General features: G+C 36.8%; 1 protein-coding gene across 1 annotated transcript in view; it reads left to right on the top strand.

The window, feature by feature from the left end:
- Positions 1-12,268, top strand: part of LOC136029578 (baculoviral IAP repeat-containing protein 6-like) — a gene marked incomplete in the record, with an annotated part of 362,481 nt that overhangs the window by 8,621 nt on the left and 341,592 nt on the right. The window contains 1 exon segment of the mRNA XM_065708074.1: positions 12,061-12,207. Coding sequence (XP_065564146.1) covers positions 12,061-12,207 — 147 coding nt within the window.

Genomic DNA, 12,268 nt, shown 5'->3' with positions numbered 1-12,268 from the left:
TTGATGATGATAGCCAACTTCTTGCTAATGCTGCAGGTAACTCGTTACCTGTTGATAAACCATATCATCATCTTTTTGGAATTAATATTCAACAGAACGTAAAAAAAGACAGCTGTGCTCCAGCACCAACGTCTAAAGTATATCTTTCTATGTATCGGAACTGTTACCTACGTAAAAATAATTGTGTAATAGACAGTGAAATCAAGGGCAAAATAAAAAGGCACTGGGATATAACACCACCAAGAAAATGAAATAATTCAATGAAAAGCAAACCATCGCTGAACGTTAATATTATCACTGGTAGTTTACCAACAGATACCATCATTGAACAGAATAATAGCAAAAATAGCAAAAGTGAAATGCAAGAAAAATTAAAAGGGCATTGGCAGAGAATATCACCAAGGAAATTAAAAACAATTCAACGAAAAGCAAAGCATCGGTGAACATTAGTAGTATCATTGGTAGTTTACCACCTGATACCATCATTGAACAGAATATTATTATGATTAAAATTATGATGAGCTTGTAGGTGAAACCTTGTTAAAAGTCGTATATGACCCCGAAATGAAAGAAGTGCCATGTCAAGATAAAACATAATGAATTATTTTTTGCTGTAATGGAGTCTAATCATTAATATTTTTTATGATCATATTAATAGCATGTAGAATTGGGCGTTTGATTATTTCAACAAGAATATTTCACTGAATTACTGTATTAATTTTTCTTTATTTTTAAGGTAAGCTAGCAACTCCATCATTTAGAATATTTATTCAAAAGTTAGAGGTGTAAGAGCAGGAATTTTTAGACATAGGCACAACTACCAGACTCACACTAGAGTCTGAGATACATGGATAAGTTTTTTTTTACAAAAGTCTGAGAGAGATGGATCACATTCTTTTCAGTGTTAGAGACATATAAATTTGGAATTTATTAAAAGGAAAAAGTTCAACTTCTTTTCTGAATTTTTTGAAAAGAAGAGAAAAGCCATACTTCACTTCTGAATTATCTCCAAGAAGAGAAAAAAATCCGATTTCTGTTCTGAATTTTTTTCTAAGAAAGAGAAAGAAGTTCAAATTCGGTTTTCTATTTTTCTAAAGTTGAGGAACAAGTTACACTTCTCTTCTGATTTCCCCTAAAACAGCGAAAAACGTTCAAATTCCGTTTAAAATTTTTTCATTGAGGAGAAAAAACACATTTCAGTTCGGAATTTTTCAAAATAAGAAAAAAAGTTACACTGCTCTTTTGAATTTTTCTACCTGTACTGCAAAACTCACCGTCTGGTCTTGTCGCTATGCCTTGAGATCTATGGTTTTAGGTAATTTCATGGCACCATTCCAACAACACTCAGTGATTTTACATGGTTGCTTGTCAGTTTTTGATTGTATGCCCAAATGGATCCCATGACACCCTGACCATTTAGAATAGAATAGAATATATTTATTCACTGCAATAGCCGGAGCTAGCATTAGCATGTCATGACAAAAATAATTTATACCTTCAAAAACACTCACAGGAAAATTTAAACAAACAATATATTAATCAAACATTAAATATTAGTCGCGTCAATATTATTAGAATGACGGGTAAAATATGGAACAAATGATTTGCGATATCTCTCAGTACTATATGCTGAGCAAGTCAGTAACTGTGGACAATTGTTTTTTATTTGTCGAAGTCTAGTAACTGGTCCTCCACTTGGGGGGCTCGCAAAGTTGGGTAGTAGACGACAATGAGCTGGGGAATTTAAACAATTTAGTCCAAATCTATATGTTAAGCCATGTCTACGACTATCAAGTGAGTCCAAATTGAGTTGTTTCAGTGCATCTTCGTAAGTTGAGTAGTTTTGTCCAAGTATAATTTTTACAGCTCTTTTTTGTATTGTCTCAAGTCTATCTGTTTGATCTTTTGTCAATCCCGGATGCCAAGCAGGGCATGCATACTCAAGAGAAGGTCTAACATAGCTGCAGTATACAGACTTCAAAACCTCAGTTGGTGTACCAAATCTTTTTAGGTTGGAAAATGAAAGTAAAAGCGAGGCGCCTTTTTTAGTCAGATAGTCAACGTGCGAATATCATCTTAAATCATCGTCCAAAAGATTCCCAAGTATTTTAACAGTTTTCTTTGTTGGCAGTATGGAATTATGAGAAGAGTGGTTGTTACCCTTTAGGAAGGAAAATGTCATATAAGAGCTCTTAGTTTCACTGACCGCCAGTTTTACCTTTCCTAATTCAGCTTTTAGATCATGATAGATTTTGATCAAGTCAGACTGTTCAGTAGTCGGAGGGCTTAGTCGCAGTGATAAAACAGTTAAATCATCAGCAAATTTAAAACGCTCACGTATTGTTGTTAAAATACGGTTAAAAACAATAAGAAAAGAAAGCGGGCCTAATTTAGTCCCTTGTGGCGAACCACAAAAAATATTTACAAATTCAGATGGCTCATGATCAGGAAGTTGGACACACTGAGATCTTTCAAAAAGAAAACTAGCTAGCATTCGTACAACAAATGGACGGGCACCCATAGCCTTTGCTTCTTCCACAACTACATTATGATCAAGACTATCAAAAGCCTTAACTATGTCTGCAAATAATGCTTCAACATAGGCCCCATTATTCTCTAAGTGCTTAAGGATAGTATCCAATAATGCAACCAAATAATGAACAGTACTATGCCCGGATCTAAATCCAAATTGTTGGGGATCAATATTATCATTTATGTCCTCAAATAAACAATCAAAAAAAAAACTTTCAAATACTTTTGAGAGAGCTGGAGTTTTCGAAATCGGCCTCATCTCGGTTATATCTTTAGGTGCCTTGCATTTGGGGATTGGCGTTACATATGCCTGTTTAAAAATACATGGGAAAACACCATCAATAAAACACTGGTTAAAAATTGCCGTTAAAGGAGTAGATAAAAGATCAGCACACTCAATAATCAATTTAATTGGTATCTCACTAGGATAACTAGATTTACGAGAATCAAGTGCCTTTAACTTTTTAGCAACTGAACAAATCTCTAGTATAGGGATATTTGAAACTGAATCATTCGGTGGTAATGTTCTTAGTTGCGGATGAATTTTACAAACAGATGCAAAAAAGTTATTAATTTCACTAGGTAACATGGGTTTACCATTGACATCTCTCACTTCAACTCTGGTTACTTTTTTCCCGATAATGTTCTGAACTAAGTCATGGAACTTCCTTGGGTTGGATTTATATATTTTGCTTATTATTTTAGACCCATACTGCTTACGAGAACATCTTATTTTATATACAATTAAATTTCTTACTCTTTTGAAATCTTTTACGGATCCAGTTAAATGCAATTCGTTCCTCACTTTTATCAGATTCCGAATCTCTTGAGTAATCCATGGTTTATCATTAGATTTCACATATATTTTTTTTTGTGGGAAAATTTCACAGTATTTTTCGAATAGTTCCTTACAGAATAAACTTGCCATTTTGTCACCGTCAGACAATGAGAGAATATCACGCCAGTCACGATCTGTGAGCCAATTCTTGTAGAGATTTACTAGTTCAGGTGAGAAAGGCCTGTACACCACACTATTTATTTGTCGATTTGGGATAAAATGATTGGGTGTCCAAGCAACACACAAGTGATCACTCAAACCTAATGGGGGTAATGTAACTGGAGTATTATAATATTCAGGACAGTTGCTAAAAATGAGATCCAACATACGGTTACCTCTTGTGGGCACATTCACAACCTGCTTAAGTGATAGTGAATTACTTAGCCATTTGGCATCTAAGTCATTAAAGTCACCACACATTATGATACCAGCATTAGGATACAAAGATCGTACATTGTCAGTGCAATTCTGTAAGTAATTCACAAGGTCTTTACGATAGGGGCCACGGGGCGGATAGTAAACAACACATATCACCAGTGATGCCACTTCCTTGGGAAGCTTCTTAGGCCTGCATCACAACCATAATACTTCAAAACCATGCTTATTTGGTATATTACTGAAAGTGAGAACTCGATTTCTTATAGACGATCGACAAATAATACCAACACCACCACCATGTGTTACTGTAATATCATTGGGTGTCATTCTAGGTTTGAAATAAGTATCATATCCTTCAAATGCTACAACATCTTCAGTCGCGGACCATGATTCACAGATACAAGCAATATCAACCAGTTCATTCTTCAAGCAAAGTTCAACCTCTTCTAATTTGTTCATAAGTGATCGGACATTTGATAATAGTATTTTCGGAAATATATAGGGATGAAAGGGGGGCTTTACACTGCGGTCTCGAATCTCCTTGCCAACACATTGATTCGGTTCCAAGTTGGGATACTCGGAAGACATGGTTTGAGGGGTGGGTGAATCTTTGATTTCTTTGAAATTCCAAATTGGTTGGTTGTTAGTACTGGATATATTGTCGGAAGGCTGGCAGATGTTGGTTCTTGCCAGTTTCTCCAAGTTTTCACGAGGAGTGGTTGGTATGAGGGGGGAGGGATCTGCATTGGCTGATTTAAGACAGGTGGTTTTAGCTTCAAACTCATAAGTGGGACTGTAAACTGTTGTCTTTGGCAACCATGTTTTAACAGAGGTGGAATTTTTCGCTCCCCGTTTTTTGAACTTCGCAATTCAGTATTGGAACGTAGCTTTTTCCTTCTGGGGGAAGTGAGATGCACATTAGGACAACAGTTCATGAAACAAAGGCCATGAGCAAATTTTTTACACAAAGATCTGTGAGGCAGAATACAACACTCATCACGGCAGATGCCTTTGAAATAATCCAAGCAAATATGGAGAAACGTGCAATTCTCCGCCTTTCTACAGCCTCGCCTTATGTGAAATCTGCAGACACGTCGTTCAGGAATATGATCTGTTGTAACACCCTCTTCATCTGTATGCGGAGACTGAGAATACTCTAGGTCGGTTTGTGTTGTTTGACTAGTAAGAAAGCTACTGCATTGAACAGATACATTATTACTGAGAACTTTAGAGCTGGTTATATTACCCTGGTTTAAGCACTTCTCACAGGTAAAAAGAAAGAAACGTCCCGAGGGTTTCTGCAGAGCAAGAACTATGTCTGCATCAATTGCAGCGCAGGCCGCATGCATGCGGTGTAAGCAAAGGTGACAATCAAACGAAGGGCTGTCTTTTGTCGGTTCGTCACATAAGAGGCAACTCAGATCAGGACCTGAGTAGTCATTTCTTTCCTCGGTGATATTTTCTATAGTATCGATTCTTTCCTCGGTGATATTTTCTGTAGTATCCATAATTCTCAGTGCACCGTCAGGAATGCCTGGAGATTTAGATGACAAGTTTTCTACTGGGAAGATAGTGTTCTTTTTAAGTTGATCCTGGATTTTATCGTTGTTACTTTGCTGTTTCGGACTATTATTTTTCGATCTCAGTTTTTTCAGAGTAAAAGTCTTAGGGGAATCTTTTTGTGTACAAATTACGCACACAAAGGTCTTCTTCAAGTCATTAGAGTATTTAGTTTTTCCACAACTAAAATGAGACCATTTATTACATTTGATACACTGCACGCCGCCTGTTTTGCTTGTAATTCTTTTTAAACAGATACCACACTGCTCCGGATCCATAATAAATATCGCTACTGAGTACACCAAGTTCAAATTGCAAAAATGTCAATAGTAAATAGATCAAAACAATCGGATACTAAATGACTCTAGGGAAATCACTCAGGTTAATTCTTAATCAAAGTTCCCAAGGGAATTTTCACTCAGAACATGCAAGTTCAAGGTTGATTAAGAGAAGTCCATAGGGAATCACGATTGAGTCTTACTGTATAATGAGATTATATCCAGATTGTATCCAATAAAGGTGTTTACTGTATGAACTCTCAAACAAGACTGAATGAACCATTTGAATGACCATTTGAACAGATAATGGTTTTTCTGTAACAGGTGGTTATAGAAAAAAAAAGTTGCTCAGCCATTGTCATCTTTGTTTCAGGGGGGTTTCTTGGCACCATTCTTACAACTCTATTTCCGAGAATTTTTTGCTTTTTTCCGAGAACTTCTTAGCCTGATGCCTCTCAATGTCGTCTGTAATGCACGACTGCTATATATTTTTCACAGAGAATGAAAGTCACAATCTGGTCTTGTTATTACGTCTTGTGATAGTTCTTTCCAGGCAGCTTTGGCATCATTCCGATGACAGCCCTATCGCATTGACATGTCTGCTTAGTATTTTATCGATGAAATAAAATAATGAATTTGAGCAGAGCCCTGACTGTCTGGGGAACTTTATTATCATTAATTAACCGTGACTGAAATGTCAACATGTCTAGCAAAAGAAATTTTGATAAGGATGATAATGTACCAAAAAGTTCAACTTCTGTTCTGAATTTTGCCAAAGAAGAGAAAAAGTCAAATTCAAGTCATGTTCTGAATTTTTCTATAAAAGAGAAAAAAGTTGCACTTTAGCTCCGAGTTTTTCCATAGATGAGAAAAAAAGTGACACTTCTTTTCTGAATTTTTTCATAGAAGAGAAAAAAGTTGCACTTCTGTCCTGAATTTCCACAAAAAAGAGAACAAACTTCAACCTATGTTCTGAATTTTTCCAAAGAAGAGAGAAAAAGATCAACTTATGTTCTGAATTTTTTCAAAGAAGAGGAAAAAATCAAGTATTCTTCTGAATTTTTCCATAGAAGGGAGAAAGTTGCTCTTCAGTTCTGAAATTTTCCAAAGAAGAGAAAGAAGTTACACTTCTGTTCTGAATTTTTCCAGAGAAGAGAAAAGAGTTCAAGTTCTGCTCTAAATTTCTCCATAGAAGAGAAGAAAAAATTAACGTGTGTTCTGATTTTTCCCCAAAAAAAAGAGAAAAATGTTCAGCATCTGTTCTGAATTTTTCAATTGAAGGGAAAAAAGTTACACTTCTGTTTTGAATTTTTCCGTTGAAGAGAAAAAAGTTGCCTTTCAGTTCTGATTTTTTTCCAAAGAAGATAAAAAGTTATGTTTTAAATTTTTTTCAAAGAAGAGGAATAAAAGTTCAAAATATGTTCTGATTTCTACCTAAACAAAAAATTCAAGTTATGCTCTGAGTTTTTCTATAGAAGAGAAAAAGTTGCACTTTAGCTCTGAATTTTTCCATAGATCAGAAAAAAGTGACAGTTATGTTCTGAAATTTTTCGTAGAAGAAAAAAAAACTGCACTTCAGTTCTGAACTTTTTTCTGATCTATGGAAAAATCCAGAGCTAAAGTGCAACTTTTTTCTCTTGCAACTATTTCCAAAGAAGAGAAAAAAAAGATAAACTTCCGTTCTGAATTTTTCCAAAGAAGAAAAAAGTCATTCAACAGTTCCAAATTTTCCTAAATAAGAGCAACAAAAGTTCAGCTTCTGTTCTGAATTTTCCGTAGGAGGGAAAAAGTTACACTTCAGTTAAACATTTTTTCCAAAGAATAGAAAACAAGTTACACTTCTGTTTTGAATTTTTGAATTTCAGTTCGGAATTTTTTCCAAAGAGCAGAAAAGGAGTTCTGTTCTGATTTTTTTCAAAGAAGAGGAATAAAAGTTCAAACTCTGTTCCGATATTCACCAGAACAAAAAAATTCGAGTTATGTTCTGAATTTTTCTATAAAAGGGAAAAAATTGCAGTTTAGCTCTGAAGTTTTCTATTGATTTGAAAAAAATGTGTGTTCTGATCTGGATTTTTCATAGAAGAAAAAAAAGTTGCAATTCAATTCTGGATTATTTTCAAAGAGGAGAAAAAAGTTACACCCCTGTTCTGATTTTTCCAAAGAAGAGTAAAAAGTAACACTTCTGCCCTGAATTTCCCAAAGAAGAGAAAAACCTCAACTTCTGTTCTGGCTTTTTTAAAGTAAGAGAAAAAAGTCATGCTACAGTTCCGAATTTTCCCAGATAAGAGAATCAGAAGTTCAACTTCAGTTCTGAATTTTTCCATTGAAGGGAAAAAAGTTACACTTCAGTACTGAAATTTTTCCAAAAAAGAGAAAAATTTACACTTCTGTTTTGAATTTTTCCATAGAAGAGAAAAAAGTGAAATCTATGAAATGTCTATAACACTCTTGTAATACAATACGATGCTAAGAGGCACCAGTACAAGAAATTCTCAGAAACAAAGCATGAAATTCTCGGAAACAAAGAGATGTTGGAATGGTGCCAAAAAATTCACCCAAAACAAAGATCTCAATGGTATAGTAACTTTTTTCTATGAACACCTGTTATAGAAAATGTAAGATCTGTTCAGGTGATCGGGGTGTCCTGGGATCCGTTATTGCACATCATTGAAAACTGCCTAGTTACCATGTCAAATCACTGTGTGTTGTCGCAATCGTGCTGAGAAATTTCCAAAAACAAAGATCTCCAGGCATAGCAACAATACCAGATGGTCACTTTCTCAGTTGAGATGGGAAAATTCAGAACAGAAGGGCAACTGTTTTTCTCTTTGAAGTTTTCAAAACTGAATTAAGTAAGTAAGTAAAATATTTATTACCCATATTTTTCACATGGAACAAAGCGGAGAACAAGGAAAAAAAGAAACTAAAAGAAAAAAGAGAAGAAAACAGAGAGAAATTTAAAAGACAACAAGGAAAAATACACAATCAAGAACTGTAGAAATGTTTAAGCTAGGGGTGGTTCCGTTTTGCCAGGAAATTAGAAATTAACCGGTTTACCGTGATACTTGGGTCTGCAATCCTGTGCTTATCTATCATATAAGTATTTCTCGTCCACAAGGGGCATCGCAGCAGGAACTTCGTGAACCTAAAATAATGGGACCAGAGCTTGCGTTTTTGGGTGTCAGCTAATAAATTCCAAAATGGCGCGATATATAGAATATGCGGCAGTGCGACAGCGTTATACATATTCGCGAGATACTTTCAGCATAATAGGAGTCTGCTGGCGACGAGGGACCCATGCGCGGTGCGGAGTTTTTTTTCTCGACGTGTTTGACGAGCAGTAGACGAGTTTCGTTAAGGTTACGGCCTATGGGCAGACCCAGATACACGACGTGAGATGAAACGGTAATTGACTCGCTACCCAGCAGGAGGTGTTCAGGCTGAAAAGAGCTATCGTTGAAAAAAAGAACTGCAGATTTAGAAGTATTGAAAGCGAGGTCGATTTTTCGGTATTCATCACGTAGGATCAAGAAATTCAATTGCAGACCCCTAATAGACCGACTTAGGTTTAAAAGATCGTCCGCGTATGTAAGTAGCGACACATTTATATTCTTTGAGATACATGGAACATTGACACATGCCGGAGCATCTAAAACGCTGCTATTGTACAAACTTGGGGATAATAATGAACCCTGGTGGACATCTTTCTTTACTGGAACAACCACTGATGTGATGCGGTTACCTATCTCTATACGTGCTTTTAAACGGCAATACATATCGTACAGTACGCTAGTGACACCGAGGTTTATACCTTGCTGGTAAGCGGCTAAAAGGGACTGAGCATGAATCGACAAATCAAACGCTCTACTCACATCAAAAGAACCGATCACTATAAGGTTACCTGATTCACGAGAATCTGCTAGAATAGCGGCAAGACTGAAGAGAGCGTGAGCACAACCAGACCCGGTCGGAAACCGAACTGGTGGCCAGGCATTGGGCAGGAATATTGAATTTCTTTTGTGACTAAGTGCTCTAGAACTTTACATAGCACTGGAGCAACAGTCATTGGCCTGTACAAAGAGCATTGATCTGTTGGTTCCCTTTTTTAAGGAATGGCAAAAGCAAACCGACACAAAAAGAGTTAGGTTCTATACCAGTGGTAAAAATAACCTGGAACAGCAGCGTCAGATACTCAATAAGCATAATGGTACCTTGTAGCAGATTTAGCGTGCACAGTTCGTCTACACCACGGGAATGTTTCTTCTTCAGCTTTAAAATAGCTTCATGTAGTCTTCCATAAGTAACGACAAAATCAGGAGCACACTGGTTGGATAATACCGATTATAGCCGGTTTGGGAAGGGATTAGACGTATTTGGGTTAGGGGCACTGAATTCGTTGGAAAAGTACGATTCCCAATCTTTTTCGCTAATTGAATCATGGTGTTTTTCGGCGGCTGGTTCTTTCAACCGGGCTTTCCAGATTAGTTTCGGGTCACTTACGATTCTGGAGGAGCACTCTTCTTTTAATTTGGTACGATGAACTTTCAGTTGCTTATTCTGCGTCTGCGGCCCTGACAGCCCCTTTCATATACAGAATAATTTCTGTTCTTTTTAAATTTTAATGTCTCTCCATACTTTCAGTGAAAAAAAGCAAGATTTTTTTTATTTAATTTCTGAACGTTGTTCAACAAATGCAGGTTCAAATTTGGCACACTGTGTATGAAAACCGAAGTGAAATTTGCATATTAATTTTGGCATATTTATTCTGTATATGAAGAGTTGCCCCATCCTCAATACCATACTCTTCACGCTAAAGCTGTTGGCACTTTCGAAAAAGCTTTCTATTCTAATTAAACGACCCCCGTATTTCAGTAGCCGCTCTTAAAAAATTTTGTTTATTGTTTTAAAAAGTAGAGTTGTGACAAAGAGTCAAACTTCCGAGTAAAGAGCGAGATGTTGAGAAGGAGACAGCCCCTTTCATATACGAAATCCTGCTTATCAGTTGCTTATCCCGCATCTGTTGCTTATCCCTTTCAGTTGCTTATCCCGCATCTGCGGGATCAACATTCGAATTTACTTTGAGTAAATGGAAGGGGATTCGTATCTTTTCAAGAAGTAAGTTCAGCACCTGATGATACAAAGTAATATTAATTATATCCCATTCACTTACGACTTTCCACTTGTTGTTCTCGGGTTGACACAGAGCTGGTTTTATGCTTAGAGATGCCATTAGTGGTAAGTGATCAGCGAAGACAGCGTCTTTTAGAACAATTACACTTCCGTTAATATTCCTAGAGCAGGCCGTGTGGTCAATGTTTGAAACGGACCCAGAGTTGTGAACGAAGGAGTAATCACTGTCTTTTGGGGGGATGATAAGTTTGTCATCAAAGACGCTGTTTAGAAGCTGACTACGGGCACACGTGCTGTCAAGCAGGTTGCAGTTGAAGTCCCCCATGACTACGCATTGCAGATCTTTCTGGATCACAGACTTCCGGCACTTCACTAGTTCGTGAACTGCGTTCATAAACTTTCGCTCCGATTCACCATCATGGTAATTTGTTGGAAGATATACGTTGAAGAATGCATTACTACCGGAAGATATAGCCAGGAAGTGATCATTCGTAAATAGCACCTCACTTTCAATATACGGGCGGCAAACAATCGCCAAAACACAGGAGGGGCGTCCGAAAGACCGAAATTTTGCGGAGTCAAAGTAAAAATTAAATTTGTGTGAGAACTTTAGGGGAGAAATATTGTGAAGAGAGAGCACAATTTCTTGTATAAACATATTGTCACAGTCTGCACAGTATTTTTGAATTATGGCAAGTTTGTTTGGGACTCCTCCGTTCATGTTCCACGACGTAATTTTGACACAGGCTGGGCTATTAGACATTGGGCTGCTTCAAGTCCCTGAGGATATTTATTATTGTGGGGCACTTGAAGGAATGGGAATTGTGGCGTTTTGATTTGCAGAGGGTGCATTCTATAGGGTTTCTACAGGACTGGTCAGGGCTAGAGCCGTGACCTCCTCCGCATCGAGAGCAAATTTTCTGGCTAGAACAGGTAGCAGAAATATGACCAGAATTCTGGCAGTTTAAACAGTGTTTGTTGGTAATGGTAAATCTTATTCTGTCACAATTTGTAGGGGAGGGGGCTGAAGGAGGGATAGTCCATTATAATTTCTGGAATATCAGGATAAAACTTTTAAGCCACTAAAAAGTTAAAGTGGATGGTGAATTAGATCCCATCTAACTCCAACTTGAGGGATAGGTAGGGTAGGTTTGCTGTTTCAGTTCCCTTTAGGCTTTAACTGGCTTTAATTTTATATTTTTTTTTCCAAGTTGAATTCCTCTAAGAAATATGCTGAAGTGCTGGAGGTCTGATTTTCTTTTTGCCTACTATGTTGTTTTTTTTGTTTAAGAGTTTGACATTGGACCTAAATATCAAATTTAAATCTTCTTGTTTTTTCAATAGGCCCTACAGTTGCTTTCATGGCTAACCCAAATGGATTTATCACAGAAGTCAAAGACCAACGAGTGGAAAAACAAGCTAGTTGCAGTTATCAAAGAACAGACTTCCAGTGAGGCCACTTCGTTAAAGTTGAGTTATAAAGCAGCTTCAGTAAGTTTTATCTAATTTTTAATTAGAGAACAGCCATCTGAAGAAGCAGAATTTATTGCTT

The sequence above is a fragment of the Artemia franciscana genome, chromosome 7 (assembly GCF_032884065.1).
Source record: "Artemia franciscana chromosome 7, ASM3288406v1, whole genome shotgun sequence".
Taxonomy (NCBI): Eukaryota; Metazoa; Arthropoda; class Branchiopoda; order Anostraca; family Artemiidae; genus Artemia; species Artemia franciscana.
Note: the sequence above shows the minus strand (reverse complement) of the source record. Positions and strands in the feature narration are given on the sequence as shown.